We start from the raw sequence: 27796 nt of genomic DNA on the forward strand, positions 1-27796 counted from the left end.
CTGCAGGGAGAGAGTGGATACCTTAAAGAAAACCCATTCTCCCTTGCCCAGAAGCCGTCAACTGTCCATGGTTCCTCAGTTAGGGGTGGGAGCTTGTGATTCCTTCTCCCTGCCGTGCTGAAAGGTTGATCGCCTTGGTCTTGTGCAGATCATCATCGCTGCTGTGAATTCAAGAGTATCCGGTGTCATGTCCTGAAGACACTGTGTCGCTCTGATCCTTCCAGACCTCCGGCTCTTAAAATCTTTCTGCTCCCCCCACCCACTTCTCCATAGTCCCTGTGACTTGGAGAGAGGGTGTACGGAGATGGACTCAATCTTCGTTTAGACATTGTATTCTAAAATACTTATGCGCATGCATGTAATTAATGCTTTAGTATAAAAAGATCTCCTTTGTTCAAACAATGTAAACAAGGCCGAATGATAACCCGGAAAGAAGGCAGAGAGCCAAGGACTGCAGGCGTATGCCACTTCAATGGAAGTCTAGTGTGTCTGCCCCTATCACAAAATCTGGAGAGGAGCAACGGCGCCACAGTCCTGGGCTTTAGAGGAAGCTGCCCACTCTCTCTGAACCTGCATGACCGGCTCGATGGCCTGGTTCCTGGCTTGGGCTTGAGGGTCATCGAGCCGGTGTTGCGCGTGCCATCGCAGCTTCCGAAGCCGCAGGGCGCGGGGCCGTTCCGCGGAACGGCTTGTCGCCGCTGACCAGCCGCAGCAGCGACGCGGACTTGGGGACGCGTGCGCGGGGCGGGGACCCGGCCACCCGCCTCCTCCGGCTGGGGAGTCCCCGGGGCCGGCGCGTGGGGAAGTCCCGAGCGCCGGTACAAGAACGCGGCGCGCGCCCAGGAGGGCGGCCTGGACGGTGGCGCAGCGCTCCAGTCATGTCGCGAGGCCTCCAGCTCCTGCTCCTCGGCTGCGGTACGGCCCCTAGCCCGTCGCCCCACCTGCCTGCGACCCCGCCTCGGTGGCCTGGCTTATGCCGCTCTGTCTCTTCCTCTCTCTTGCAGCCTGCAGCCTGGCGCCCGCGGTGGCGATGCGGGAGGTGACGGTGGCTTGCTCCGAGACGGCTGACCTGCCGTGCACAGCGCCCTGGGACCCGCAGCTCTCTTACGAGGTGTCCTGGGCCAAGGTAAGCGAGGCCCGGGTCTGAGCCGGTTTCTTACGGGGGACAGCGGAAGCAGACAGCCGAGGGACTGGGTCTCTCGGGACCCCGGGTTGGGGACTCCAGCTGTTCGGATACCCCACCTTCTCCCACTGGGCTTCATCTGCATCCGCATTCAGAGCGCAAGTCCCCTTAAATTAGTTCCTAGCAGATCATGATCAAAGGCGGCTTGGCGTGAATGAACCCCCTAGAGGTTTGCACGGCATTGGATCCGTGCCGCAGGGCACCTGTGGAGGCTGCAGGAAAAGCAACGTGGGCCTAGATTTGGACTGGGATAGGAAGCATGTCCCCAGACTCCTATTTCTTGTGCCTTGTGACCATGATACTTTCAAATAGAGGAGGGAGGAACTCTTGAGAAGGAGGTCTCAAGTGACTTAGGCTGGCCACCGGAGGTAGTTAGGAGTGGTCATCTCTTTTCAGCCAAGGCATGCCACTGCTAGTCCCCTACCTTGCTTCTGCTTTCTCTGGCAGCCCCTGAGGAGTCCCGCCATGAATGAGGACTTCCATAGGAATGTGCTGGAGCTGAAGGCCCAGAGAGCAGAGAATGAATCTCTGTCCCTGTGGTGGGAAATTGAGTTACACAAGGCAAGGCATTTGAAAGGTTTCCTTTCAGCGAGATCTCAAGACTCCAAAACTGTAATTCCTGGGGTATGTTAAAGTCCAGCTGCTGCCATTTAATAGAGCTGGCCTTTGCACCCCATCTTTACCCATCTTTTAGTGAGGTTCTGAGCCAGGCCACCTCCATTTTAAGACAAATGAATTAAATCCCCAGGGGTGGCTCTCTGATTTGCTGACTTACCTCTGAGGAAGCCTCTGTTTATTCTCAGTTTCCACAAAACGCAGGGCTGTCTTCCCAATATGCAAGATTCGATGTGAACTTGTAGTATGAATGGGAGTTTAAACATGCAAGGCAGCACAGAGCGGACGTGTGTGTGTGTGTGTGTGTGTGTGTGTGTGTGTGTGTGTGTGTGTGTGTGTGGTGTTTAACCACTTTAGCCAATTGCCTGGGCTGGAGGGTGGTAGCTCAGTGGTACAGGGCTTGCTTAGCATCAAAGCAAAAACCAAACCAGTCAATCCAATGGATTGTCAATTCCCGATGAGGACTATTGCACCAGCACTTCTGCTCTATGTTCAGCACCCAGTGTCTACCCTGTTACTGGATCTAAGTGGGACTGTGAGGGAGGTGGCACCGTGGAGACCTCAGGACACTGCTGTGTAGAACGTTCTAGGACAGAGTGGGGGTGGGTGGGTGGATGAGTGGGGGAGGATGAGTGGGGTATGAGTGGTGGGGGTATGAGTGGTGGGGGTATGAGTGGTGGGGATGAGTGGTGGGGGTATGAGTGGGGGGAGGATGAGTGGGGGGTGGATGAGTGGGGGGATGAGTGGGGGGTGGATGAGTGGGGGGGATGAGTGGGGGGGATGAGTGGGGGGATGAGTGGGGGGATGAGTGGGGGGATGAGTGGGGGGATGAGTGGGGGGGATGAGTGGGGGGGATGAGTGGGGGGGATGAGTGGGGGGTGGATGAGTGGGGGGGTCCTGTTGTGTCTTGTTTCTGCTCTCTTCACTGTGAGCTCGGAGAACAGGAGTCCAAAATTGTAGTCAAAACAACAGTGCTTTAAAAATATTGTAAAAACAATATCTGAGGGCTCACCATATGCCAGACTGTGGGAATAAATATTTACATATATTACCTACCTCTGTCTTCTGGATCAGTGTGGGCTTAAGAGGCCAGAAATATGCCTGTTTCTACTTCCTGATGAAGAGACAGAGCCCGGGGGGAGTGGAGTAAGGGGGCTTTGACCCAAGCTGTCAGATTCCAGATCTTGGCTTGTTAGACTGTCTTGATATCTTGATTTTCTACTTTGATTACTTTGGGTAAAGAAAAGCAAAGTGTCCCTGAGCCAGTCAGACAGTGGACTTAGCCACCTCAAGGAGGGAGCAAACAGGAAACCAGGATCCCTCCCAGACTGTAATTAAAAAAAGAAAGCATCATTAATATCCCCAGGGGAGTAATTAAAAAGTACTCACGAAACAAGTAGATGAAATTTCAGACTGTGAAGTTCAAACAGTTGTCAAGTTAAATCTTCTCGCACAGGGTCGTTTGGAATGGTTCAGTAAATCATAGCAATTAGCCTTTGACCTCTCCTTGGATGTCGGCAGATGATGTAACTCTGTAATGTATGTGCTTGTTTATTAGACATAGTTCTTGCAAGGTCTGGCCTGAAGGTCTCTTAAAAATTCTTTCTAGAAAAAAAAAAACCAAGAGGGGGGTGGTAGAGTGCTTGCTTAATATGAGAGAAGTGCTAATGATAAAAGGGACGGTATCTGTCTAGTCTCATCCCCTCCCCACGGGCTTTGTGGTTAGAAGAGCCTCAGGTACAATGCCAACCCACTAGACAAGTGCCTTGGAATCGGTATGTATTACTTCTTCCGGGACTTTCCCATCATAGCTGTTATTTTTCAGCCCCCAAATTAAAAGGCTTGCATTGTTGTTGCTTGTATGACAAAAATGGATAGAGAGTTCTAGAAATATGGCCAGTGGCAAGATACCAAAAAGCCTCATTTTGTGGATGAGTGTCTTGGGTTTTTCGTTTTTGTTTTTTTCTGCATGGTTTTCTTGTAAAATGTTCTGGGGGAGCTGTGAGGTAGGGGATTTAAACTCAGAACCAAAAGCCAGCCCAGCTCTTACCTCCCTTCCTGGTCTCTGTCCTGGCATTGTTTCCTGTGTGTAGGATTAGTGCAGAGAGAGCAGAGCCCCTTGAAGTGAAGTTTCACTGTCTGTTACGCTGAATCACACTCTTACAGGCCTTCTGCCTGTCACAATGGTGGTCACAGCGACACACGTCTTAAAATTCCACTTACCATTAGTCCTTGGGTCCCATAGAACATCATGCCACTAGCCAGTTAGACTGATGGCTAAGAAAGGACTCCTGCGAGCCATACCTTAAAAACATCATTTGCCTTTTACCATAAACTCCAAGCAGATGGAATTCAGTTAGTGCCAGTATAAACACTGGGGGATCGGCCGTATCCGACTTTACTTGTTGTTTCTAAGACATGGTGATGGGGAGGCTGGCGGGATTCAATGGTGATAAGCACAGAAGATCAAAGGCCAAATGCAGACAGCACCAACCCAGGGGCCTCTAGCTCAGTTCTTCCTTCTGTGGGCCAGTGTCCTCCTGACGGGAACCCCTGAAGATGCCTTCTCTCCTTACCTTTTAAAGTAGAATGGATGATGGAAAAGAAATAGAAAAATCAATACGTTATCTCCATTGTAACTCAATTTAGTTTTTAAAGTTCTGATAGGTTACAGCTTGGGTAGGAGGAGGTAGTTTGAGAACACAGGCAGCAAATACGCTTTGATCCATCATGCTTTTGCTGATGACCATGGTGTTTGTTTACGTTGTGGTTTCAGAGGACAGAGCTGAATACAAGGCTCTGTGTGAGGGGCTGTGTCTGTACCTTGCAGAGTGTCAGTGTGCTGTGCTTGTATTCATGAAACTGTAGTAGGTCTGAAGAGAGAACACAGCTCCAGGTAGACAGCTTTGGCCATGGTCAGTGTCCTTCTCTGCTAATGAGAAGGAGTCATTTTCTCTGCAGATACAGCGCCGTCCTGGGTCATGCTAGGAGCCCTGACAACCTACAGTGAGGCAAAATGAAAGGGGATATCTATTGGGGCCTCTGGGTGATGCTGCGGGGGTGGCGTCACAAGATGTGCTCTACTTAGATGACTGTCAAACTGTCAAAGGAAGGGAGAAAGGGGAAATGAGACAGTGACTTCAGAGAATGGGTCACACTTGACTTTAGGGGTTAGAAAAGCCTTGGCTAGGGTAGATTGTGGGCGGTCTGGTCCAGTGCTGGGTTCTGGTTCTGACACTCATGTGAGGGCACTGCCGGAAAGCAGGCCATCTGACAGCTCAAGCCAGGCACCACACCAGTGTATTGACCTTAACTCATTAGGTTGGGGTCTCCTCTGGATGTTAGTCACTCTTAGTGAGTATTTCCTGCCTCTACCAGTGTGTGATGCTGAGCTCCAAGGGCAAGGCCTCTGAAAAGAGCAGAGGAGTCAGAGGTGAAGCTGTCCTGAGGGGCCTACCCATGAGCTAATAGGTACCACTTGTTGAGTTTCCTTGATTCTCAGAGGCAATCTAACAACATGTTTTTGGGAGAAAAGGAAACATTTCCATATTAAATTTAGAAGGACTGAAAATCTGAAATATGAAAACCGTATGTACATTAGAATCAAAGAAAAATACTATTGTCCCCATAGGCATGTGCCCTCCTTGCCTTGGAGAAATCAATTTTAGCTCAAACTATGAAAACATGAAGTTGGGTTTTGGATGTCTTTCATATTTACACCATTATTGTAACACAAGGATGTGCTAAGTCCTGGACCTGGTGATAACTCTCCCAAAATCAACATGGAGAAAACGTCTCAGTCAGTAAAGAGCCTAGCTTTAGAGCCCCATCACACAGTTAAAAAAAAAAAGCAGCTTTGATGACTAGGGTCTGTAACACCAGTGCAGATGACCAGAGACAGGCGGATCTCTGAAGTTCATTGGGCAGGCAACCTAGTCAAATCCATAAGTTCTTTGGGAGGCCCTCTCTTGACACACAAGAAGGAGGGTGATAGAGGAAGACATCTGATGTCCACACACATGTACACACTCATACCCACAGTCAGCGACAAAGCAAACATTTCCAGAGTAACATCTTAAGCAAGGCCATAGAAGTATACTACAAAGCATCTTTGGTGCAACTGAGGTAACTAGTGATCCAGAAAGGAAAATGGTATGGCAGGTAAACCTAGAGACAATGCTGGGACCCAGGATGGAGACAGAATGTGAAGGACTTGAATGTCCAGTGATAATGAGTCCAGGGCATACTTTCACAGCCGTAGTGAACCATTGAAGGGTTTTTAGCACAGAAAATGATGTCATACAAATCTAAGGAAAGAGCACATTTCTCATGGTGATGGGAAGATCGTAACTCATCTGAGAAGGTAAACATTTGGGAGCCTATATTTTTTTACTGCACTGAAATTCCCATAAGGTTAGCTCATCAAAGGCTAGAGCACATCTTTGCTTGGATTTGCTCCATCACCATTTCTGTCTGTGTGGTCAAGGAAGGACGAGGCTACCTCAGAGGGGATGGAGGAAGTCTCAGCCAGATTAGGATGGTGGCTTGTTGAGGTCTCGGGTATAGCTGAACATGGCTGAACATGGCATTGGTCATGTCTTTTGGAGGATAGGAAGAGGGCTGCTGAAAGTTGAAGAGAAACACCACGACCACCACCAACAAAACCCACGTGCTTTCCATGAATACAAGGGGGAACTTGAATCACGTGAGCACTGCGTTTCCTGGGTTTATTCTTAGTGGTGTCACAGCATGGAAAAAGGAGAAGTTTGCAGGAGATCTCAGTGACGTAGACATTTTATGTAAGACAGGACAAAAGTCAAATTCATTACCTAAAAAGGGGTTTCTCTGGCTAAAACTGTTTCCATAATTTCTTTCTGGCTACTTCAGCAATGATTCTAAATGTGTGAGTGAGTGAGTGAGTGAGTGAGTGTGTGTGAGTGTGTGTGTGTGTGTGTGTGTGTGTGTGTGTGTGTGTGTGCGCGCGTGTACACAGATTGTACATGATTTGAGGAGAGGAGGCCCATGAGTAGGACTGATCCAGAAGCTGGAGCCACATGGGCAGTGTTCCCTATATCCCACCCTCATGTAGTGGCCTATGTATGTGTGTGTGTCCCATCAATTAAGACTCTCTGTTACAAAAAATTGCAATTCTATCTTAAAGAAAAGGAACTATGTTGACATATCCATGATATATTGGATTTATTTTATTTTTTTAAACATTCCCATCATATATACGCCTACCTGGTTCCTTTTCTTTAAGAAAAGCTGGGCTTGGAGGTTTGTGAATATCCCCAGGCTTCTTGACATTCCATTTCTCATCTTTCCCAATCTTTATATTGATTTTATTGTCAGCTTCTTCCTGGCAGGGAAATAGTAGCTGATAAACACACTTGCATATTTTCCCCCAAACAATATTTTTCTTATTAAGTTTTTTCTTCTAATAGAACAAGTTTCTGAATATTCTTAAGTGACTATGATTGCATTATATGGCAGTCACAACTAGTTTCTGAGGTCAGGGGATGTTAGTCAGATCAGAGTCAACTAGACCTCCTCTAGACTTGAGAGGTTCTTGTGGTTCTGTGAAGGACATGGACTCAGAATTCAGTAGACACCACAAGATGGCAGCCTCAGGATGGTTGATGATGTCAATAATGAAAAGGTCTGACATTGCCACCCGGCCCCCGATCAAAAGACTCTTCTGCTTTATAAAGATGACACTTGAGAGAATCAGAACGCTATGGTGTTTTGGAGACGTGGTCAGCTAACAAATTTATTTGTAGAGAGCTGGAGAGGTGCTTTAGTTAACGAAGTTAGAATCCTAAAAGCATTAAGACTTGGATCTGATCCCCAGGACCAGTGAGAAAAAGTAGGGTGTGGTGGTGTACATCCCTGGAGCTGACTGGCTAGATAGCCTGGCCAATCAAAAGAGCCTCTGCCAGTAAGAGATTCTATCTTGAAAAACAAACAAAACAAAATTGGATGATGCCCAAAGAGGAAGGGCAACTGAGGCAGTCTTCTGGTCTTTATGTGCACATGGACTCACATGAACACACACACTCATACACACACACACATACACAGACATGAGATTTCTTCCTAGAGCAATGCATTGAGACTTCTAGGATAATTTACCAGAAGGAAGTCAAGAAGGATGAGCTGGAAGGAAGGACAGACTGTAGCAGGAGTGGAAAACAATCAGCATCCACCTCCAGCTCTCCTAACCCCCAGAGCCCATGAGTGTTTCTTACTTGATCTTTATAATCTATTCCTGCTGGACAAGGGAATGAAATGCAGAGACAAAGTGACTTGAAATGACCGATTATCTAATGCAGAAGCTCGGGCTTTGTGATTTGGAAGCCAACATGCTCGTCACGTTCTCATTATTTCTCAAATTCATTCATTTATTCAAATGTATATTCTGGATCCTTCCTGTGTGCAATGAACTATTTAGCATGCTGAACAAAACCTTGGATGTGTATTTTTAAAAAAAGTAACATCTTTAGGGCTTTCCATATGATTGGCACCATACTTAGGGTATGTATGCAACACCATAAATATCTTCACACCACCTCTCTAAGACGTGGTCACTAACTCCTTGGTCTAATGGGTACAAACTAACCTTGAGCTGCTCAGCCAGTCAGCCAAGATCAGAGGATTGGTGTAGGGCTGGGAATGGCTCCCCTCCACCCCACTGGAAAGCCAACACTCTTGATTAGACCACCTCTGCCATACTCATTACTCTCACTAACAGCCATAAATCCGACTCTGTTAGACCCAGTATATTTCAAAGCAGAAAATCATTTTTCTAATAAAACTACACTCAGAAAAACCCGACATTTAATGCTCATACATTTTATCCTCATTATGACATCAACCTCAGAGCCAAACTATTTTGCACATTATAAAGAGCTGTTTTTATGATGAATGGAGATTATATTAGCACTTTAATTGAGTTAAAACCAAAGTACATGAATGTTAGTGCACAAGAAATGCAATTAACGAAAAGCTGTTCCAGTGTGCTTAGGATACATCAGATTAGTGTCAAGACAGCTTCAAACACTTGAAGTCTCCCTCTTAAATGTGGTTTATCAAATTGGTAAGTGAAACATCTAAACTCTGTGTTATTTTTCCTTTTAAAGCAAACCTTTCTTTTCACTAAGCTTTGATCACATTTTTTAGCAGATCTAATATCTGATGAATTCAGACCTCAAGTTTGTGATCAAAACTCCCTGTTTGCTGTAGGAATAGTAAGTAATGTTGCCATAGCAATCAAAGTTGGTTATTCTAGCAAGTTCACATGGTGTGTGTGTGTGTGTGTGTGTGTGTGTGTGTGTGTGTGGTGTGTATACATACTCATGCATCTGTGCCTATGCTTGCAGAGGCTGGGGTTAGGACACTTTCCTTGTTTACTCTTCACCTTATTTTCATGTGACAAGCTTTCTTTATTGACTCTGGAGCTCACCATTTCAGCTAGACCTGCTGGCCAGTGAGTCCCTGGGCTCGCTCACGTGTCTCTGCACTCTCTACTGAGGTCACAGGCATGCCTGGCTTTTGCTCGGGGGTTGAGGATCGGAACTCACAGCCTCACACTTGCACAGAAAATGCTCTGTCTACTGTGCCATTTCTCAAGCCTCCAAGCCCTCTGGATACTTTCTGAGACAAGGTCTCTCAAAGTTGGCTAAGTTGGCCTTGAACTTGCAATCCTCCTCTCTCTTCTGAGTAGCTGCAATCACAGGCTGCTCTACCAGGTCTGACTAATTGTCATATAATTAAATAAAATTACGTAAATTTGTTTTAAAAAACATTTGCCACAATAGTTCTTAGTTGAAATATGGATTCCATTCCAGTATTATTTATTTAGCTTACCCTCATTCAAATTTGTCTATCATTTATATATTAAAAAATCTATTAATTCACATGCTCTTAAAATTAGTACTTGTGTTTCCTTGATGTTGTGTTCAGCAAATTAAAGGGAAAACTCAGTTTAATTTAGGTCTTGTGGTTTCCTTAAGGTCAAGTCTCTGTCTCAGAGAAAGATTATGATGTTTAGGTCATTTATTCAAATTGGAGGCCTTAAGACAAATCAAAGTGCTTAGGTTTTCTGAAAACGAGATGTCTTGATTTTTTTTTTTTCTAATTCAATAAAAAAGTTCAGTTGTCAGCATAAAAGTTAATCCACAGAGTGTGGATATTTAAAACAGCACTGGAACGAGCGTTTTGAGAAATTAATTTGCCCAAATTATGTTGTGCTTTCAGACGTTGTATGGCGATATTAGCATCATGGAGTGTACACTAAACAGTTCCCGTCAATTATGCTCGGCTATGAATGAAGCGGAGGGCTCCTTTTGTTATAAATTACTATTTCCTAAAACGCTTTCTCAGAGAAGCAATGAAACACTTTTAGACTTGGAATGTGTAAAAAGCTGCTCTTGCCGGTGGCTGGTTTCCCGCCAGCTCCTGGGCTTGTAAGAACTCAGAGAATAAAGCAAAGAGGGGGCCGTCCATCCGCCCTTCTCCCTTCCTCCTCCCTCTGGGACATCTTCTTCAGCCCCCAGTGCTGATTCGGTCATGGCTGGTTCATTCGACGTGGCAAGAGGACATGTGCCTGGCCCCAGGTCTCTTGAGAATCATTTGAAGTTTTATATAAGGGGTTTCCTGGATAACCAGAGTGTTACACTCTGGTCTTGAGCACGTAAAACGGACAAGAATGGTTGCTACTTTTACAGTCATGGGGAGATCCAGTATTTCTCAGGTGGAGTCACCTGAAAAGAAAGGTCTGTCTTCCCCGCACCCATCCACCTTTGGATAGTTATATCTTAAAATGACAAAAGGAAGGTTAACAGACGTTACATATACCTCAAACATGAAATTAGGAGACGGCTGTGAAATATTTCCAGGTGTACTGGATGACTTTGACTGTTGTGTCCCTTTCATCCATGACATTGCCTTTTTCCATCTCATTGACCTGTGGCCAACTGTAGTGTAAACATCTTAAATGGAACATTCCAGAAATCAGCAATTCCCAAGGTTTGCCTTGTTCGCTGTTCCGAGTAGCTTGAGGAACGCCTCACACCTTGTCCTGTCTGGGATGTGAATCACCCTTCTTCTGTTCAGCTTAGCCACGCAGCATGGCTACCTTCCGCTAGTTACTAGGCAGACTTTGTGGCTGTCAGATACACTTAGTATCAGACACGCTTGCTTGCATTCACATCCCCCATATTTTACTTAATAATGGGCCCAAAGCACAAGACTGGTGATGCTACCAGTTTGGATATGCCAAAGAAAAACCGTAAAGTGCTTCCTTTGAGGGGACCGGTGACTTACCAAAAAAAAAGAGAGGAAAATCCATGCTCCTCATGCTGAGATTGCTGAGGTCCATGGGAAGAACGGATCCTTTATCTCAGTATTTTCAAGAAGGGAAAGGAAATGCTAACTCATTCTGTTGTCGTGCCTCAAACTGTAAAAGCCATGGTCATGGTGTGTTGCAAGTGCTTCAGTGAGATGGAATAGATGAATTTGGTGGGCAGACAATGTGCACAGAAAACCTGCACCTGTTAAGAAACTGAACTGTCCTGAGTAGGTATGTACAGGGAAAAAGCATTGCACCTTTCCATAGTCAGGCTCAGTTCCGTCTGTGATTTCACTCGCTAAAGGTCTTGGGCAGATTCCCATGGATAAGACACGACACAACTGTGGTTACTTATCAAGCAGAGGGCTGTCACTCATTTGGCAAGAGTTCTTGGGTTCCGATAGCTCTCTGGCACTGGGAAGAAAGGGTCTTTGGAGGAGACCTGTGAGAGCGGAGGTATTTGGCTGTAATTCCGATGGTTGTGATGGCTCAGCAAGGCGGAATTTGGCAGGCGATGGCGCCAACAACCTTGTTCTGCACCTCCCTTCCTTTCTTCCTTTCTCCCTTCTGCCCTCACTGTCTCACCTGGCTTTTGAGTTGCTGCTAACAACTAGGAAAGGAATAGCTAGACTTGTTCAGGAAGCCCATAGAAATCTGACCACAAAGTGTACTCCTTGCTGTTGGAGCTGCCTTGTTACAAAATGAATTCCTCTGCAGGTAGCTGCCAAGCAGCTCTGATCGCCACCATCGGCCTGCTTTATCAAAACAGGCATCGTCGATTATATGGCAGCTCCTGTATTGGAGTGCTGTTGGTTTTGATCTCGACTTTCTCATAGGCTTTTCTGGACTCAGAGAGGGCCCTCTTGATGGAAAAGAACTCCCCAGGAGGAAAGCAGAGGCAGGTCATCGTAAAGTGCCTGTTGCAGCTGTATTTGCCATTGAGGGTTGATTTAGAAAAAAAGGAGATGAATGCAACATTGGTCAGGGCTGTGCAAGACTGAGGTGGGTTAATCAGCTCAGACTGGTCATATGTGGCAGCTGACATAGGTAGGCGCTGCCCGACAGTCAGGGGCCATGAGGAACTGGCTGTACGTGTCCTAGAGCAAGTTGGAGGCTCTCTGTTTCTCTGATGGTTCTTCAGCTGTCTCCTGCATTGCTTCATGTTTAAGCATGCTCCTGTGTATATGTGTGCGTGTGTGTACACGAGTGTGGAGACCAGAAGTCAGTATTAGGTGTCATTCAATCACTCCCTGCCTTATTTTTTGAGACAGGGTTTTCCAATGAACCTGGAGCTCCCCAGTCTGACTACAGTGACTGGCTCAAGCCCCAGGAATCCTCCTGACTCTACTGGATTAGCACTGGGATTATGGGCATGTGCCCACCACACCAAGTTGTTTTAGATCAGGGCTGAGGATTGAACTCGGGTCTTCATGCTTGCACAGCAAGCCCCTTGCTGGCTGGACCAAGTCCTCACTCAGTCCCAGTGTTGCTATATTTTTGAATCTCCAGAGGCCCCAGATTTTAGCTTTCACCTGGAGATTCTTGATTATTTAATAAGGAACTTTATAAAATGGGAAGGACTATCAAGAAATGGGATTATGTTTGCAGACAGCCTGAGGAGAACTCTTTTCAGCTTGTTTCTGGGAGTGAGCATCTATCTGCCAGCAGATGTCTCTATAGCCCACTGCACAGGAATGTCAACACACTGAAAGTTGGGATGAAGCTGGGTGGCCTTGTTGTGTGTTGCTTGGCTTCCACTGGTCCTGGGTGTGTGCGTTTGTGTTCACGCACACACACATAAGTGAGCTTGTGCATTTTTATTTCACAGAGTGACCCCCAACCCCTTAGTTATCTATTTCCATCCCAGAGTCCCCTCTGAATGTTAAAGAATTGCAGCATGCTCTCCATTCACTATTTGCAGCCGCTGGCATGGAGAGTCTGGTAATTTGTCCCTTTTTCTGAGGGGACTCTTGGGTGCTGTTATGATAGTAGGGATAGGTGAGGGATGTCACTTGTCTCAAGGCTTCCTACTGGTCCCCAGTCAAGCAGCAAAGGGCAGTTCTAGCCTGGTTGGGGATGCTGACTTCCTGCTAGCTCTGAAAGCAATATTCTGCTTTACTGTTACTGAAAATCTGTTTTACAAGCTTTTGAATTAAGGTGTGTCCAACTTGTTGCCTGAAGGACACATGTGGCTCAGATAGCTATAAACATGGCCTAACACAAAAATGTAAACTTTTTAAAATATCATGAGACAATTTTGGTGTTTTGTTTTTTTTTTAAATAATTGCACATTCCTCTAAGTGTGAACCTTGTAAACAGTGTCCTGTGGTGTCAAAAGGTTGGACATGCCTAAAGCCATTTAGGTAGAGAAACCAGCTAGTGAGTGCAGAGTAGAAACATGTTCAGGTCTTGCGGGTTTGAGGACCTGAGTTCGGTCCACAGGAACCCACAATAAAAAGAAAAAGCCACATGCAGCAGAGGTGCATGCTTGTGGTCCCAGTGCTGCAGTCAGGTCTGGGACCCACTGGCCAGCCAGGCTGGCCTACATGGAAAGCTTCAGGTCCCTGAGAGACCTTGTCGCCAAAAACAAAGTGGGTCTCACCTGAAGAATACAGCTGAGGTTGTCATCAGACTTCTACACACACACACACACACACACACACACACACACACACACACACACGAACATGTACATGTACATATGCACAAACACATACACACTAAGAGATATATGGGAAAGAGAGAAGATATTGAATGTGGTGTAATGTCACATTTTTAAGTAGAAGAAGATGCTGAAAACAATTTGCAACTGCATCTCCAAGACAGTTCAAGAGAAATTAAAAATATATAATTTATTAATAAGTTTTAAAAAATTAAATTGCTTGCCTAGCTTGGGCAGCTAGCCCATCAGGATGACCTGTAACAGTCCTTCCTATACATAGTTTGAGATGACTCATAAAACCTCATGCAATTATCCTCAGAGTCTTCCTGCCTGAGAAGAGAGAGAAACATGGTCAGTTACTATGTCATTTGTGACCTTGAACATCAAAGGTGCTTGTAACAGGACCCATTGCTCATCTGTACCTTGGGTTTAGTTGAGTTTTCTAGCAATTTTTTTTTTTAACAGATTTAGAAAGTTTTCCAAGAAACAGACTGGCATCCAAAATTAAGAACCAGCTAGGGGATGAGTTAGCATCTGAAACAAAACAAAATACAAAAGAACATTTTTTAAAAAGAGAACAAGAACAAAATCCAACTGAGAGTGATGCATGCACACTGGGCCCTTGTCCCGAGGTGACTTACTCACCCCTGCAGAGTAAGAGGTTACTAGTGCTCCCATCAGAAAGGATATTCTGATCTTGTTTCAAAGTAAACATAGCCCTAGAGAGGTTTTTGTGGATCATTTTCTCCCCTGGAATTCACAGATATGAAAAAAAAAAAAAAAAGGCTGCCATATCTTGCTTTAAAAACACGCACTTTGGATGGATTTGTGAAAACAAGTTGTGAGACCTTCCTGTTAGTCTGTCAGTAAGTGTGACCCATTGTTTCTTCTTCACAGCTCTCAGAGGGTGGCAATGAAAAGCTGGAGCTCCCCCAGAGCAGGCAAAACAACTCCCTCAAGGCGCCCAGGACAAGGTATTCCTTGACGATCCAGAACACTACAGTCTGCAGCTCTGGCACCTACAGATGTGCTCTGCAGGAGCTGGGAGGGAGCCGTAACTACAGTGGCACTGTGATTTTGAAAGTGACAGGTGAGCTCGCCTTGCTCCTTTTCTCTTCATAGCCTGGGGTGTGCTTTCTGTGGGCCCCAAAGTCTCTCCTCTGCCGGAATCTGACCGTGCAGCTTAGGGAAACATCTGTGGCTGGAAGAGAATTCCTCTGAAGAATGTCATGATTTTTTTTTTCTCTATGTGGCTTAATCTATGCGTTGACTTTTGCCCAACATTTGCAGGGACTAAAGCTAGAAATGGCAAACATATTGTCTATAAGGCCCTGGTTTTGCACAATAGTTACACTCTCCTCATGTCACATATCTGAAAGCTATTAGAACTAAGATAATAATCTTCAGATCACAAAAATATGACTGCCTTTTAAAGGGCCAACCAGTGTCTGTACTTCTCTCTCTCTCTCTCTCTCTCTCTCTCTCAAACACACACACACACACACACACACACACACACACACACACAAACCTTACACCCCTTTTAATATCCAGCCCTCTGCCCTGGTTTGCTTGACTTTGTGACACATTGCACACTTGCCTTGCAGTGCATGATTAGCTAAACTCCTATATTCCCCATGTTCAGGCAATTCTCTGTTCTGTGCTTTTCTCAGCACACAGTAGGCCCTCAACAAATATCTAAATGGATAAGAAATGAGAATAGCCTAACCAGGGAGAGTTATGAAGGACAAGAGGAAGTGGAGAGCACAGCTGATTGCCTTCCATCTCCTCCAACACAGTATTGCCTCCAAGTTAAGGGTCAAATTGGAATGACTGTTTAGATGTATCTCAAACACTGATGCACACGGGTGTGTAGCTGATTATGTCACTATTTTAGGCTAAGCCTCATCTTTCAAATGGGGCCAGTCACATCTGTACACTGAGTTTGTTGCTAAATTTAATGAGATACTACACTAGGATGCTATGTACAGTGCCTGAGGTAGACGGACTACTCAGTCATCGTTAGGGATCCCTAAGATAATGTCTCTCAACCCTTTCCATTGAGTTATAGACCCTTGAGAGAATCTATTTCTAGACCACTGCACTGCAATTTTGAATCCAATCTCAAATCCATAAGACTCCAGGGAACAATTTCTTGGAATCATATGCCTGCTGCCTGCCCCTGCCTAGGCAGTGAGCCAAGCCTATTGGCAATCTCACTGTAGTACAAGCCAAACATCAGCTCATGTGTGATCTGAATGGGACATGGTCCTTCTCCCAGGCTGTTCCTGGCTGGGTTCTCCCTTCTGCTCTCCTCTAGTGCCATGGGCACAGCCTCAAACACCCTAGGGAGCTGGTCCTCCCACCCTATGCTTCTGGCCTTCTCTAAGAACTGCCATTGAGGGGCTGGGGGTAGTATAATGCTCAGCTAGTATGCAGAAAACCCTGGGTTCAGTTTGAAATAACAATAAAAACTAGGGAAGGTAGCCTGTCATCTGAGCACTTAGAAGGTAGAGGCAGGAAGGTCAAGGAGTTCTGAGTCATCTCTGTTGCATCATGAGTTCAAGGCCAACTAGGGCTATATAAGTCCCTGTCTCAAGAAGACAAAGCTCTAGATTCCTTGGACAAGAACAGGCAGATTCCCCAGCCTCAGTTTCTAGTCTGAGTGTCCTTAAGTTGAGATCACTCACCTAAGAGTTCACCTAGTCACAAGAAGTTAAGGTGGTTTCCGGCCCTGGAAGTTCAGTAAACATTCCACACATCCCATGGCATACAGCCAGAACAATGTGACAGCAACCATTTAGGACTGTTGTCACTGCCACCACAACTGCCTTTCCTGACTGACAGAACTAGGGTGGGGATGGGCACATTAGGACCAGAGGAAGCAGGAGTGGAGTGGGATAGACCAGTCCTTACATGTCTTCATAGGTTCCTTTCCTTTCTTCAGGATGCCCTAAGGAAGCTGCAGAGTCACCTTTCAGGAAGTACAGGGCCGAAGCCGTGCTTCTCTTCTCTCTGGTCATTTTCTACCTGACACTCATCATTTTCACTTGCGTAAGTATCTGCTCAGAATGTCTATTTCTGTGATGTGGTCCCTGGGGCCCCACTGATTCCTGCAGGTTTTATAGACAGCGTGAATCATTGAAAGCTTGTAAAGAATGAGGGGTGGTGAGTATAAGAAGTGCTTCCAAAATGAGGTGTCCAGACAGCTCTCGGGGGGATGGTGTGGCAACCGTCAAGTTTCCCCAGTAACTAATTTCTCAAATCTCATTTTGCTTTTTATAGAAATTTGCACGACTACAGAGTATTTTTCCAGATATCTCTAAACCTGGTACAGAACAAGCTTTTCTTCCAGTCACCTCTCCAAGCAAGAATTTGGGGCCAGTGACCCTTCCCAAGACAGAAGCAGTATGAGTAGGGTCTCTGCTGGTTCTTACAAAGCCAAGGGCACATCATCAGATCGGTGTACCTGAATGCTGCGTGGACAGGAGAAGAAAGAGCCCCACCCTCAGATGGCAACCTTCCTTTGAAGTTCTCACCTGACAGTGGGTTCCACACTACTCCCTGCCACAGGGTCTTGAGCACCACCACATGATCATGAAGCATGGGGCCATCACTGCTTCTCTGTGGCTGTCAGCTTAGTGTTTCATGCGGCTATCTGGTCAACCTCTTGAATGTATTGCAGTCATGTAAAAGCTATGGCGAGATGCAGGTGGAGCAGGGTCACGGGAAATTTGAACACTCTGAGCTGGCCCTGTGACAGACTTCTGAGGACAGCTGTCCTCTTCTACATCTGGGACACATCTCTTTGAATTTGAATTTGTCCTGTTTTGTTGCACCAGTCCAGATGTCTCACATCTGGCAGAAATTGACAGGCCAAGCTGTGAGCCAGTGGGAAATATTTAGCAAATAATTTCCCAGTGCGAAGGTCCTGCTATTAGTAAGGAGTATTATGTGTACATAGAAATGAGAGGTCAATGAACTGTTCCTCAGCAGGGCCTTTTCATCTGGAAAAGACATCCATAAAGCGGCAGTACAGAGGGATGCCACGTTTATTTTTTTAATCTGCATGTACTTGTCGAAGAAGAATTTTCATGTTTTTCAAAGAAGTGTGTTTCTCTTCTTTTAAAAAAATGATTGCCCAGTTAGATAGCGGTGCTAGCTGACAGGCAGCCCCAGTGACTATGGAGAGTGTCCCTTAGAATAGGGTCAACAAGCCAGAAGCACTGTGCAGTGTCCTGTTGAGAAGGGCAGACCACGGACTGTGCCACCTGAAGTCTGGCCACAATTGTCCAGGCCTGTCTGTCTGATCCTGGATGAGTCACTTGTGGCTTTCACTTTCTGGCTTGTAAACCAGATGGTTTTGGTCTGGGTTGACTACAATGGATGTGAAAATGCTTTGGAAAGCTGAAGGTACTGTTCACAGTGGCAACCCCCGCCCCCCTGGGTTGTTTTTCTTGTTGATATCCTAGAGTTCTGGAGCTGAAAGAATGCCTGTCATGTCTCACCTTTCCCATGAATTCAAACAAAGGTTATAAGGAGGACGTTACCACGGTCTTCCACGTGAACTCTTCTGAGAAATGTGGAGACTGGCTCAGTGTTTAGTTCTTGAAGATACGAACCCATGGGAGCCACTGGGCCACTGCAGGAAGGAGTTCTCAGATGTTGCACTGATGTTACATTGTTGCATTTCTTTAGTGGACTTGTCCCCTTCCTCATCTGCTTCCCAAAGAGATTTTGTCCCTTTAATGGTGTGTGCATCACCCACACTAGCATGAGAGTAAAAGCAATGTTGAGCTGACCCAGTGTTTACCTCTTAGTCACCACTTTCGTGCTATTAAAGGTGTGCATGTGAAGAAGAATGTTCCTCTTCTATGTCTTTAAAGTAATTCACACACTGGGATGAGTGCTTGAATGCTGATTGGGAAATAAGAATGAAGGAATGGTAGTAGTTGAGGACTGGCTGATTTCTGGCTGATTTCCTAAATCTGGGACAGGGGTGGGGGCAGGGACATATGGCTGGCAGACTTCTGTGACATGGCGTTCCTTCTTGCTGGAGCTGCATACCTACCAGCTTGCCCACCTATGTGACCATGGGTGGGGGCGGGGCACACCGAAAGAGAGGCTCTGCTTCTAAACGATATGAGAAGTTGAGGGCACTGATCTTGGGATTCGTGGGGTTTTATTTGAGGGTTTCAAATAGACACCTAACCCCTAAGATCTGCACAAAGTGCTTGTGGTGGCTGTAAAAAGCATCCTGGGTGAGAGGCTCTTTGTGAAGATGACTGCCTGCAGAGTGCCTGTCAAAGCTGCAGAATCACTTTGAATGGATTCAAGTCTGTTGTCAAATGCTTTACAAATGCACCAGGCAACTTAGTATCATGTTGAGGAACTCAGACCCATGTGAAGTTGGGCCACCTCAGTCAGGAGATTTAGAGTAAGAACTGTTATTCGTTTACTAGATACGTTCGGATGGTTAATTGAGGGAGTCCACAGGAGGGCTAGGTGTCTAGCAATGTCAGATGCTAGGAGAACAAGAAAGGAGAATGGGGAGTAGACAACATGCCACAACTTTTTGACAAGCTTGTTTTATTAAAGGGAATAAGTAGGCTTGGGTGTTGTGTGTTACCTTCTGAGAATTAACACAAAGTGAAATAAACACTCTGTAGACATGAGAGCTATTGTGTGGAGATAAGGGAGGAGGGTTGTCCTTGTCGCTTACATAGACTTAACTAGAAACATTATTAAAATTTGATAGCAGGTTGACTCCATGTTTTACACCTAATATTTAGTGTTAAAAAATGCTTGTGTGTGTGTGTGTGTGTGTGTGTGTGTGTGTGTGTGACAGAGAGAGGGAGAGAGAGAGAGAGAGGCAGAGTCATACACACAGAGAGATAAACATGCAGAGATAAAGAGAGGGAGAGGAGGAGGAAAGAGGGGTGGAGGTGGAGAGGGAGGAGAATGAAGGGTGCATACGTACATACATGCAGGCAAACACTCATACATAGAAAAAGTCTTTAAAAAGTACTACAGAGGCCAGGACAGGAGCTGCTTCATTTCCTCAGTTTCTCTGGTAGTGTTGAAGCTGCAGAGCCAGTCTTGATTCTGATTGGCTGATGAGATGCAGCTGTCAGTACTTCCAGAGTCTGTCACTGATGTTTGCTGTCCCCTTCCTAGATTTACTTGGCTTTAAAGTTTCACATTTGAACCATATAAGAGATTGAGATTCAACTTCTGCCTTTCTGTGCTGGAGTGTGAGTCTCTGTGTATGTGTGAGTGTGTGTGTCTGTGTGTGCATATATCTGTCTGTGCTTGTGTGTAAGCATGTGTGTGTGTGTGTGTGTGTGTGTGAGTGTGTATGTGTGTGTCTCTCTGTGTGTATATATCTGTCTGTGCTTGTGTGTGAGCATGTGTGTGTGTGTGAGTGTGTGAGTGTGTCTGTGTGTGTGAGTGTGTGTGTCTGTGTGTGTATATATCTGTCTGTGCTTGTGTGTGAGCATGAGTGTGTGTGTATGTGTGTGTGTGTGAGTGAGTGTGTGTGAGTGTGTATATAATGACGGTAAAGTTAAAGCTCATGGCTTAAGAAGAGACACGGTCCATCACGGGGCGATGGGGAAGGAAGCAAGGTGGCAGGGGCTGCTTGCTCACATCCAGATGGATCTGGAAACAGGAATGCTGGCTTTCAGCTGGTGGGACAGTACAGCCTTCCTTCGGGAGGGTCTTCCTTCTGCTCAGCTAGACCTCACTAGCAAAGCCACAGAGGGAAAGAAGAACATATGCTAAGTGGTTCCAAACCTAGTCTCAGGAGCAATGAAGCCCGACCATCTCGGGAGGCTATGCAGACGAAGTCCATTTAAACTCAGACTTTAAAGCTAAGCACAATTTTGAGTAATGGTGGGGAAGGACAGGGAGCACAAAGGAACCTGTCTAAGAAAGTGGGCTTGGGCTGAGGGTGGCTTGAGAACTGTGGAAGCAAAGGGCCTCCCCATTCCAGATGGAGTGAGGAGAAAGCAGAGAGGCGAGTGACACACACACTATCTCAGACACTTAGAGCTATGGCACTGTATTGATGGATCCAGAGCTGTGGGGCCACACTGTCAGATCATCTGGGGACAACAGTCAGGAAAACAAGGTGAAGGAGTAAACAAAGGAGCTGGTGGAGACGTATGGCATCAAAACCACCAGGTAAGCTGGAAGTCCAGAGCAAAGATGGAAACCTTTGTAAAAAAAAAAGGATCATATATTCATTGTGTATGTATGTTTTCGTGCACAGGCCTTGGTATGCATGTGGAGATCAGAGGTCAGAGGTCAGTTGCAGGAACTAGTTCTCTGCTCCCACCAAATGGATTCTGGGGTTTGAGCTCATGTTGTAAGGCTTGGTGACAAGTGCCTTTATTCACTGAGCCATCTCTCTGGCCTAGGTTTTGAGGGTCAATATGAGACCTAGGTGTTGCAACTGTGTGTGTGTGTGTGTGTGTGTGTGTGTGTGTGTGTGTGTGTGCATGCGCGCGTGTGCACATACATTGTGTCTGTCTGTCTGTCTGTCTGTCTGTCTTTGGTGTGTTTTTAAATTAAAGTCTCATTTCCTTTTTAAAGCACTCAATCCCTCCCATCTCACCTGAACACAGCTGAATCATGTGAGGGCACAGAACATGTCCTGTTTCCCAGCTGCTCTTCTAGCTAATAAGCCTGCCATTGGGGACATGCTTCAAGCTGGCCTTAATCCTCTTTACTTCTGCTTCCATTTTTCTGTCCTAGAAGAATAGGTCTACTGTCCATTCTCCTTATATAACACGGTATTTATTGTGTTTGACCAGCTGTTTTATAGAACACAGCATGTATCATCTGAGTTCTTTTGGTTTGTTGTTGTTGTTGTTGTTGTTGTTTTTTTTTTTTTTGGTGTGTTTTCAACTGCATAACTGATACCAGATTCCTTCCTTGGTTCTCTGCCTTTTCACTTCTGCCCAACTGACGTTGTGTTATGCAATTACTCCTCAATTTATAAAAGTAGCTAAATCAGAGTAAACACACCAGTAGGATGATAAACCCAGTGACACCTTCTGGGCTGTGTGATGGGTTGTTCTGGGGAACGAGTATGAATGTGTGATGAAGAAAGGCAAACCGTGTACAGCATCGCTCATTTCAGACCTTCATAAATCACACCCAGCCCCTGTCCTTCAGAGCTAACACATTTCACTTACACGTCTCTCTTCTCCTTTCCACTTCTTGATTTCATTCTCCCCATGAGATTCCAGGCAGAGCACAGTTAGGTCACCAGGGACTACCAGGAAAGCATCATCTAGGCTGGGTGTGTCTGTTTCTATGGTTACTGAGAAGTTAGGGTGAGGGAAGGAGGTGGGACTGGATACTAAAGCAAGTCTTCCATTCTCTTCTCTTCTTCATGCATAATCACGTACAGCATCCCTCTGGTCAAAGAAACTGGACTTCACTTAGTGGTTCATTTCAATTCTGCATGTGAAAGGGATATTGTTTTTGCTTCATTATAAGAGGGACTACTTCTTCCAATTGACGCAGAGTATAGTACTTAGCAGAGGCAAGTAGGGAGAAATTCACACACTGAAGAGCTTTGAGACACCCCACAGAGCTGGAAGGCTTTTTTTTTTTTTTTCAAAGGGAGAAAAAACAATCTGTAAATGTGTATGTACTTGCCCAGGTCTCCCCCAAAGCCAGCTGGACATCCTGTCAAGGACGCCCATTCAGGAACAACAAAGGCCATGTCACAAGTCAAGGGACAGGAGGCTGAGAACTAATAATAATTTTGTACTTACACAGCAGTTTTTATCTGAAGACCTCAGAGTGCTTTACAAACATTAATTAAATTGCCCAGCAGCCCTGTGAGATGGCTGTGTATCACAATTTCCAATTGGCAGGGGGTGGTGGGAGAAGTATAGGCATGGAGGGAAGCTGGAAACAGGCCATGCTACATGCCTGTGGATTGTGGACTCAAAAGAAGTGGGAACATTTCCTTGTGAGCCCAAGAGTGTGTGTGGTCAGGTGTACAGTCCCCACTGGGTCAAAGGAATGGTCTGGTGACTTGCCAGCAGGAGCCAGCTCATGCATAAGTGAGGGAGCCACCAGCACCAGGGCTTGAAGGATGGTGGCATCGTCTCTCCTGAGGCTTATCACCACATACCAATGTGACAGTCACTACAAACTGCTTTTTGTAGTGGCATGATGGCAAACACAGTGACTGTCTTGTGGCATCTCTTAGGAAGATGTGACCAGTTATCTATTTGCCCTAGACAGGCACACCCACCACAGACCAAAGACATGATCCCACACAAGTCTAGCTTGTCCACCCAATGATTTTGATTACTGATGGTGGCACGTCTGACTCACAGGCGCCTCCATTACAGAGAAAGCCCACTACATTGTGGTTGATAACTCACAATTTGCAGTCAGCTTCACTGGAGAGTCTCCCAGCAACTGTTTCCTGCTGTTATAATTTTGGGGAGGGGCTTATGGATTTTTGTAATTTTCACGAACTTCCAGAATCTTGTCAATTTGTTTCCCGAATCTTATGAACCCTCCCTCTCCCAATCCCAGGAAATAATGTTCAAATTCAGAAAAAACAGCTGTACAACAGTGGCTTTGATTGGCTTGTAGATGCGGTCATAACTGCCACGTGGAGCCCTGGTACTCATGCTTGTATGTTGTTGTATCTAACTATATTCTCCAAACAGATCTACTGAAGTCTTAACCTTTGGTACCTATGATTGTGATCTATTCTGGAAGCAAAGTTTTTAAAAATGTAGTTACAAGGGGGCTGGAGAGATGGCTTAGTGGTTAAGAGCATCTGGGCTGCTCTTCAAGAGGTCCTGAGTTTAATTCCCGGCAACCATATGGTAGCTCACAATCACATGTAATGAGATCTGGTGCCCTCTTCTGGTCTGCAGGCATACATGCTGGCAGCACACTGTATATGTAATAAATAAATTAAATCTTTAAAAGAAGTTGAAGAAGGAGGAGGAGGAGGAGGAGAAGGAGGAAGAAAGAAAGAAAGAAAGAAAGAAAGAAAGAAAGAAAGAAAGAAAGAAAGGAAGGAAGGAAGGAAGGAAGGAAGGAAGGAAGGAAGGAAGAAAGGAAGAAAGGAAGAAAGGAAGAAAGGAAGAAAGGAAATGTAGGCACAATGAAATGAGGTGCTTGGGTTTAGGTTGATGTCCACATAAGAAGAGGGGAATTTGGACACAGACACAGATAGACACACAGACAAAAGACAGCCTGGTGAAGTCAGAAGCAGCATTGGAAGTGATGCACCCACAAAGCCAGGAAATGCCAAAGATTGCTGGCGACACTGGAAGCAGGAGAGAAACCTGGAGGTGGTCCTCCCCAAGTGCCTTCAGAGGGAGCACCTCATATCAGACTTCTGGCTCCAGCACGTGGTACTTCGTTATGGAAGCTCCAGAAAGGAGTGAAGTGAGCAAAATAAGGCTTTCAAATCTAAGGTGATTAAAACATCAAGCGTGTGAGAACATATCTTCACTATCCAATAACCAGGGAAAGGTTCCTTGAAGGGACTGGGCTGGAATGTGTTTTTAAATGAATGGTTATTTTAATCATAATGCTCCAGCTGATGATGAGGACAGGTGGGTGGAATGCACTATAATGTAGTAATGCATAACGGTGACACCGACATCACAGTAGTCCTCTGGCATGGCAGGTCTCGGTTCTTGCACAGAGGTTTTATCACTCTTTAAGATTTATTTTTATTGTGCGTATGCCTGTGTGTATGTGTACGCAGATGTCTGTGGAGGTCAGAAGAAGGTATTGGAATTACCTGTAGCTGGAATCACAGGAGACAATGAGCCATCAGAAGTGGGGTTTAGGAACAGAACTAATATTCTCTGAAAGAGCAGCAAGTATTCTAACCACTGGGACATCTCTCCAGTCCCGGTTTTTTAAAATCTTGTTTTGGTATGCTGACTTGAAGTTGTGTAAATGCCTTCAATACATTCCATTTCTTCATCCCTAAAGTTGACACTATTTAAAACAAAACAAAACAAAACAAAACAAAACTCAAAATATGTACCCAGAAGCCATTGCTGCTGCATCAAGGATAACAAAGGAAAAAAAAAATCTGTTGCAAGGAAGACCCAAACTCCGGAAATGCCATTATTCTGTCATGGTTGAGGTTGTAGACATTTGAGAAAGGAAGTCATCTGTTGTATTCATCTTTCATCGTCCTCTCTTCAGACTCTTTCTTTTAAAAGTACAAGCAATCCCAGCAGGGGTAACACATAAATCAATACAACATGGGCAGGATCCATTACTACCTGAAAAAGAAATTGCAGTGGAGTCAGACAGACGTGAACTGGAATCTAGTAGGCTCCATCACTCACCAGCTCAATTGTATTAAACCAATAGCCATTCTCTTGGTGTCTCAATTGACTCATTTGTGAAATGGGTGTTAGTAGCAACTCTTGAATTTTAAGTAAAAGGCTGGTACAACAATTACATTAAATTATCAGCCCCACTTTCTTCTGCATGTGGTTCTTTCTCTAAGAGGATGGAAGATGCTTGACGGGGCACAAGCCCTCTGGAGTGGCAGTGGAGTGATGCCTGGAGGCTGTCCAATGGAAGAGGTTTCACGATGGGTCTGTTTTCAAGCTACAGACTACAGAGAAGGTGCTTCCGCCTCCACATGGCTTCAGTAAGCCCCACTCCTGGAAGCTTTCTACTTTCCTCCCTGAGTTCCCAGAGCTACTGGGACAGAGAGTCTCAACTCCCTAGTAGCTGACCAGCAGTGGGCAATGGAGGGGAATCTTTCTCTACCTTTCCTTTCTAAAGTGGAGGGTCACATTATAGAGAACAGAGGAATTCACTGTGACGAGCCACAGCCCAGCTTGCCAGTGGAGCCTTCTTGGCAGGCCGTGAGCCGATTAGTACACAGAAAGGAAGCAGACGTTGCTCCCATGCATTGGACAAGGCAGTTCATCATTCTAGTCATCACATCCATTTTATTTGTTTGTTTGTCTGTCTGCATTTGAATGGCGGGTCTCTCACACACCAAGTAAGTGCTCTGCCACTGAGATATATATGCCCATCTGCTGTGGGATGTCTTTCTGTATCCTGTGAATATGTGTTGCTCTTATTGGTTGATCAATAAAGTAGTTTGGCCAATCAAAAGGCAGAATAAGGTTAGGCAATAGATTCACACTGAAGACAGAGAGGAAGAAGGGTGGAGTCAAGAGAGACACCAGCCTGCCTCAGAAAGAGCAATAAGATGCCAGCAGACCAATAACTCCACAGCACATGGCAACATACAGATGAACAGAAATGGGTTAATTTAAGGTGAAAGAGCTAGTTAGCAAGAAGCCTGAGCCATAGGCCATACAGTTTGTAATTAATATAAGCCTTGTATGTTTACTTGGGACCGAGCAGCTATAGGACTGGGTAGGAAACAAGAAAACTTCTGTCTACACCCATTTTAGATCTAAACTGAACCAGAGGTAGGATTTCACTTTTGAACACAGTCACTAAAGCCCAATCAAATTCATTAACTCTGGTTTACCCAAATCCAAAGAATCGTTATGAAATTTTCAGAATTTGGACAGATACCAAGTCTTTATTTCTCTAGACTCTCCATGGCCAGAGCATATGGGAAGCCACGTTGCTTAAAAACACCCTTTATATACATTCTCCCTCACCCCTCCCTTATCCCAGACATCTGCCCAATGCTTAGTGGGTTCTTTCCTGCCCCTGGCTGTCACTGCACATCCTCCTCATCCCAGCCTCAGAAGAGCTGCCCAGAGTTGCTCCCCAGTCTCTGCCTGGGCCACCCAGGGCTGACTGCCACTGTTCTGGCTACTACTGAGTCTGAGGATCTTGCCAATGGAAACTCCTGGTGATAAGTTAATTTCTAGCGAATTTTGAGAATGGAACCTATCTGCCACCCCAGTGCTGCTCTCAGAAATACCTTGTTCCTCAATAATGAGCTAAAATCCATGAAGGTGCCCAGCCAGGTTCTTGCTGCTCCAGGAAGCTGCCATGCTCATGCAGGCTTCCACGCAGAAGGACTTTTCTCTCTCAGCTTTCTAGAGCAGCTGTTCTCAATCTGTGGGTTGTGACCTCTTTGGGGGTGGAGTGACTCTTCATAGGGGCGCCTACCAGATGTCCTGCATATCAGATATTTACGTGAAGATTCATAACAGTGGCAAAATTACAGTTATGCAGTAGAAACAGCAATTTTATGGTTGGGAGGTCAACATGAAGAACTGTATTGAAGGGTCGCAGCATTAGGAAGGTAGAAAACCACTGGTCTAGAATCTTCAAGAGTGTTTTTGTTCGTTCTCAGGACCCACATCCTAGGTAAGCAGTCTTTCACTGAGCTGCACCCCCAGCCCCCTTTGTATGTTTTATTTTGAGACAGGATCTCATATTAAAGGCTCAGGCTGGCCTTGAACTCACTTTGTAGCCCAGACTGGCCTTCTTAAACCTCTTTGTCTTAGCCTCCTGAATTGCTGGACTCAGAAGCCTATGCCACCAGACTCTTAATTCTAGGAAGGGCCCAACTCTAGACTCAGCCTCTCAGTGATGTCTCCCAGGAAGCGTGAAGGCTGAACAGCGAGATGATATTATTCTTGTCAGGCCCTGTCAGACAAAGTCAAACAAAGAACCAGGAAGTGCTGAAGGAGGAGGGACTCCTGTTTTCCTGGTAGAGTCAAGGACGTTCTTGAGGCACTTGGGAAATTCCTCTCATTCTACAAACATCCTGTGTGTGCACACCACACACATCTGCACAGAGCTCAGCAGCAAAGCTTGTCTTTAATGCTCATTAAGACTACAATTCGGACAAGATGCTCCTGGCAGAGCATGTGCCCAAGCAGGACAGTACCAGCTGATTCCTGTGGTCTGCCTAGCCATTGGATTTTGTAGTCAACAGCTTATATAAATGTCTCTCTCTGTTGCCTTTAAATTTTTCCTTTCACTTCAATTCAAACAAAAACCAAACAAGCATACAAAAACA

The 27796-nt window shown here is 45.6% G+C and overlaps 1 protein-coding gene across 2 annotated transcripts; it reads left to right on the forward strand.

Moving 5' to 3' along the window:
- Window positions 1–426: 426 nt before the first annotated feature.
- Window positions 427–18673, forward strand: Cd83 (CD83 molecule). 2 transcript variants are annotated; one of them, XM_036189197.1, is made up of 5 exons: window positions 457–915; window positions 1005–1126; window positions 14707–14899; window positions 16757–16863; window positions 17095–18673. In XM_036189197.1, exons 1-5 carry the CDS (start codon window positions 879–881, stop codon window positions 17221–17223), a joined length of 588 nt encoding a protein of 195 aa, XP_036045090.1. In that variant the 5' UTR covers window positions 457–878; the 3' UTR covers window positions 17224–18673. The 2 variants fall into 2 exon arrangements, with proteins under 2 accessions (XP_036045091.1, XP_036045090.1); XM_036189198.1 differs by lacking the exon at window positions 17095–18673 and having other exon boundaries at window positions 427–915; window positions 14707–14892; window positions 16757–16843.
- The last annotated feature ends 9123 nt before the right edge of the window (window positions 18674–27796 follow it).

Source organism: Onychomys torridus, chromosome 5 (assembly GCF_903995425.1).
Source record: "Onychomys torridus chromosome 5, mOncTor1.1, whole genome shotgun sequence".
NCBI classification, from domain to species: domain Eukaryota; kingdom Metazoa; phylum Chordata; class Mammalia; order Rodentia; family Cricetidae; genus Onychomys; species Onychomys torridus.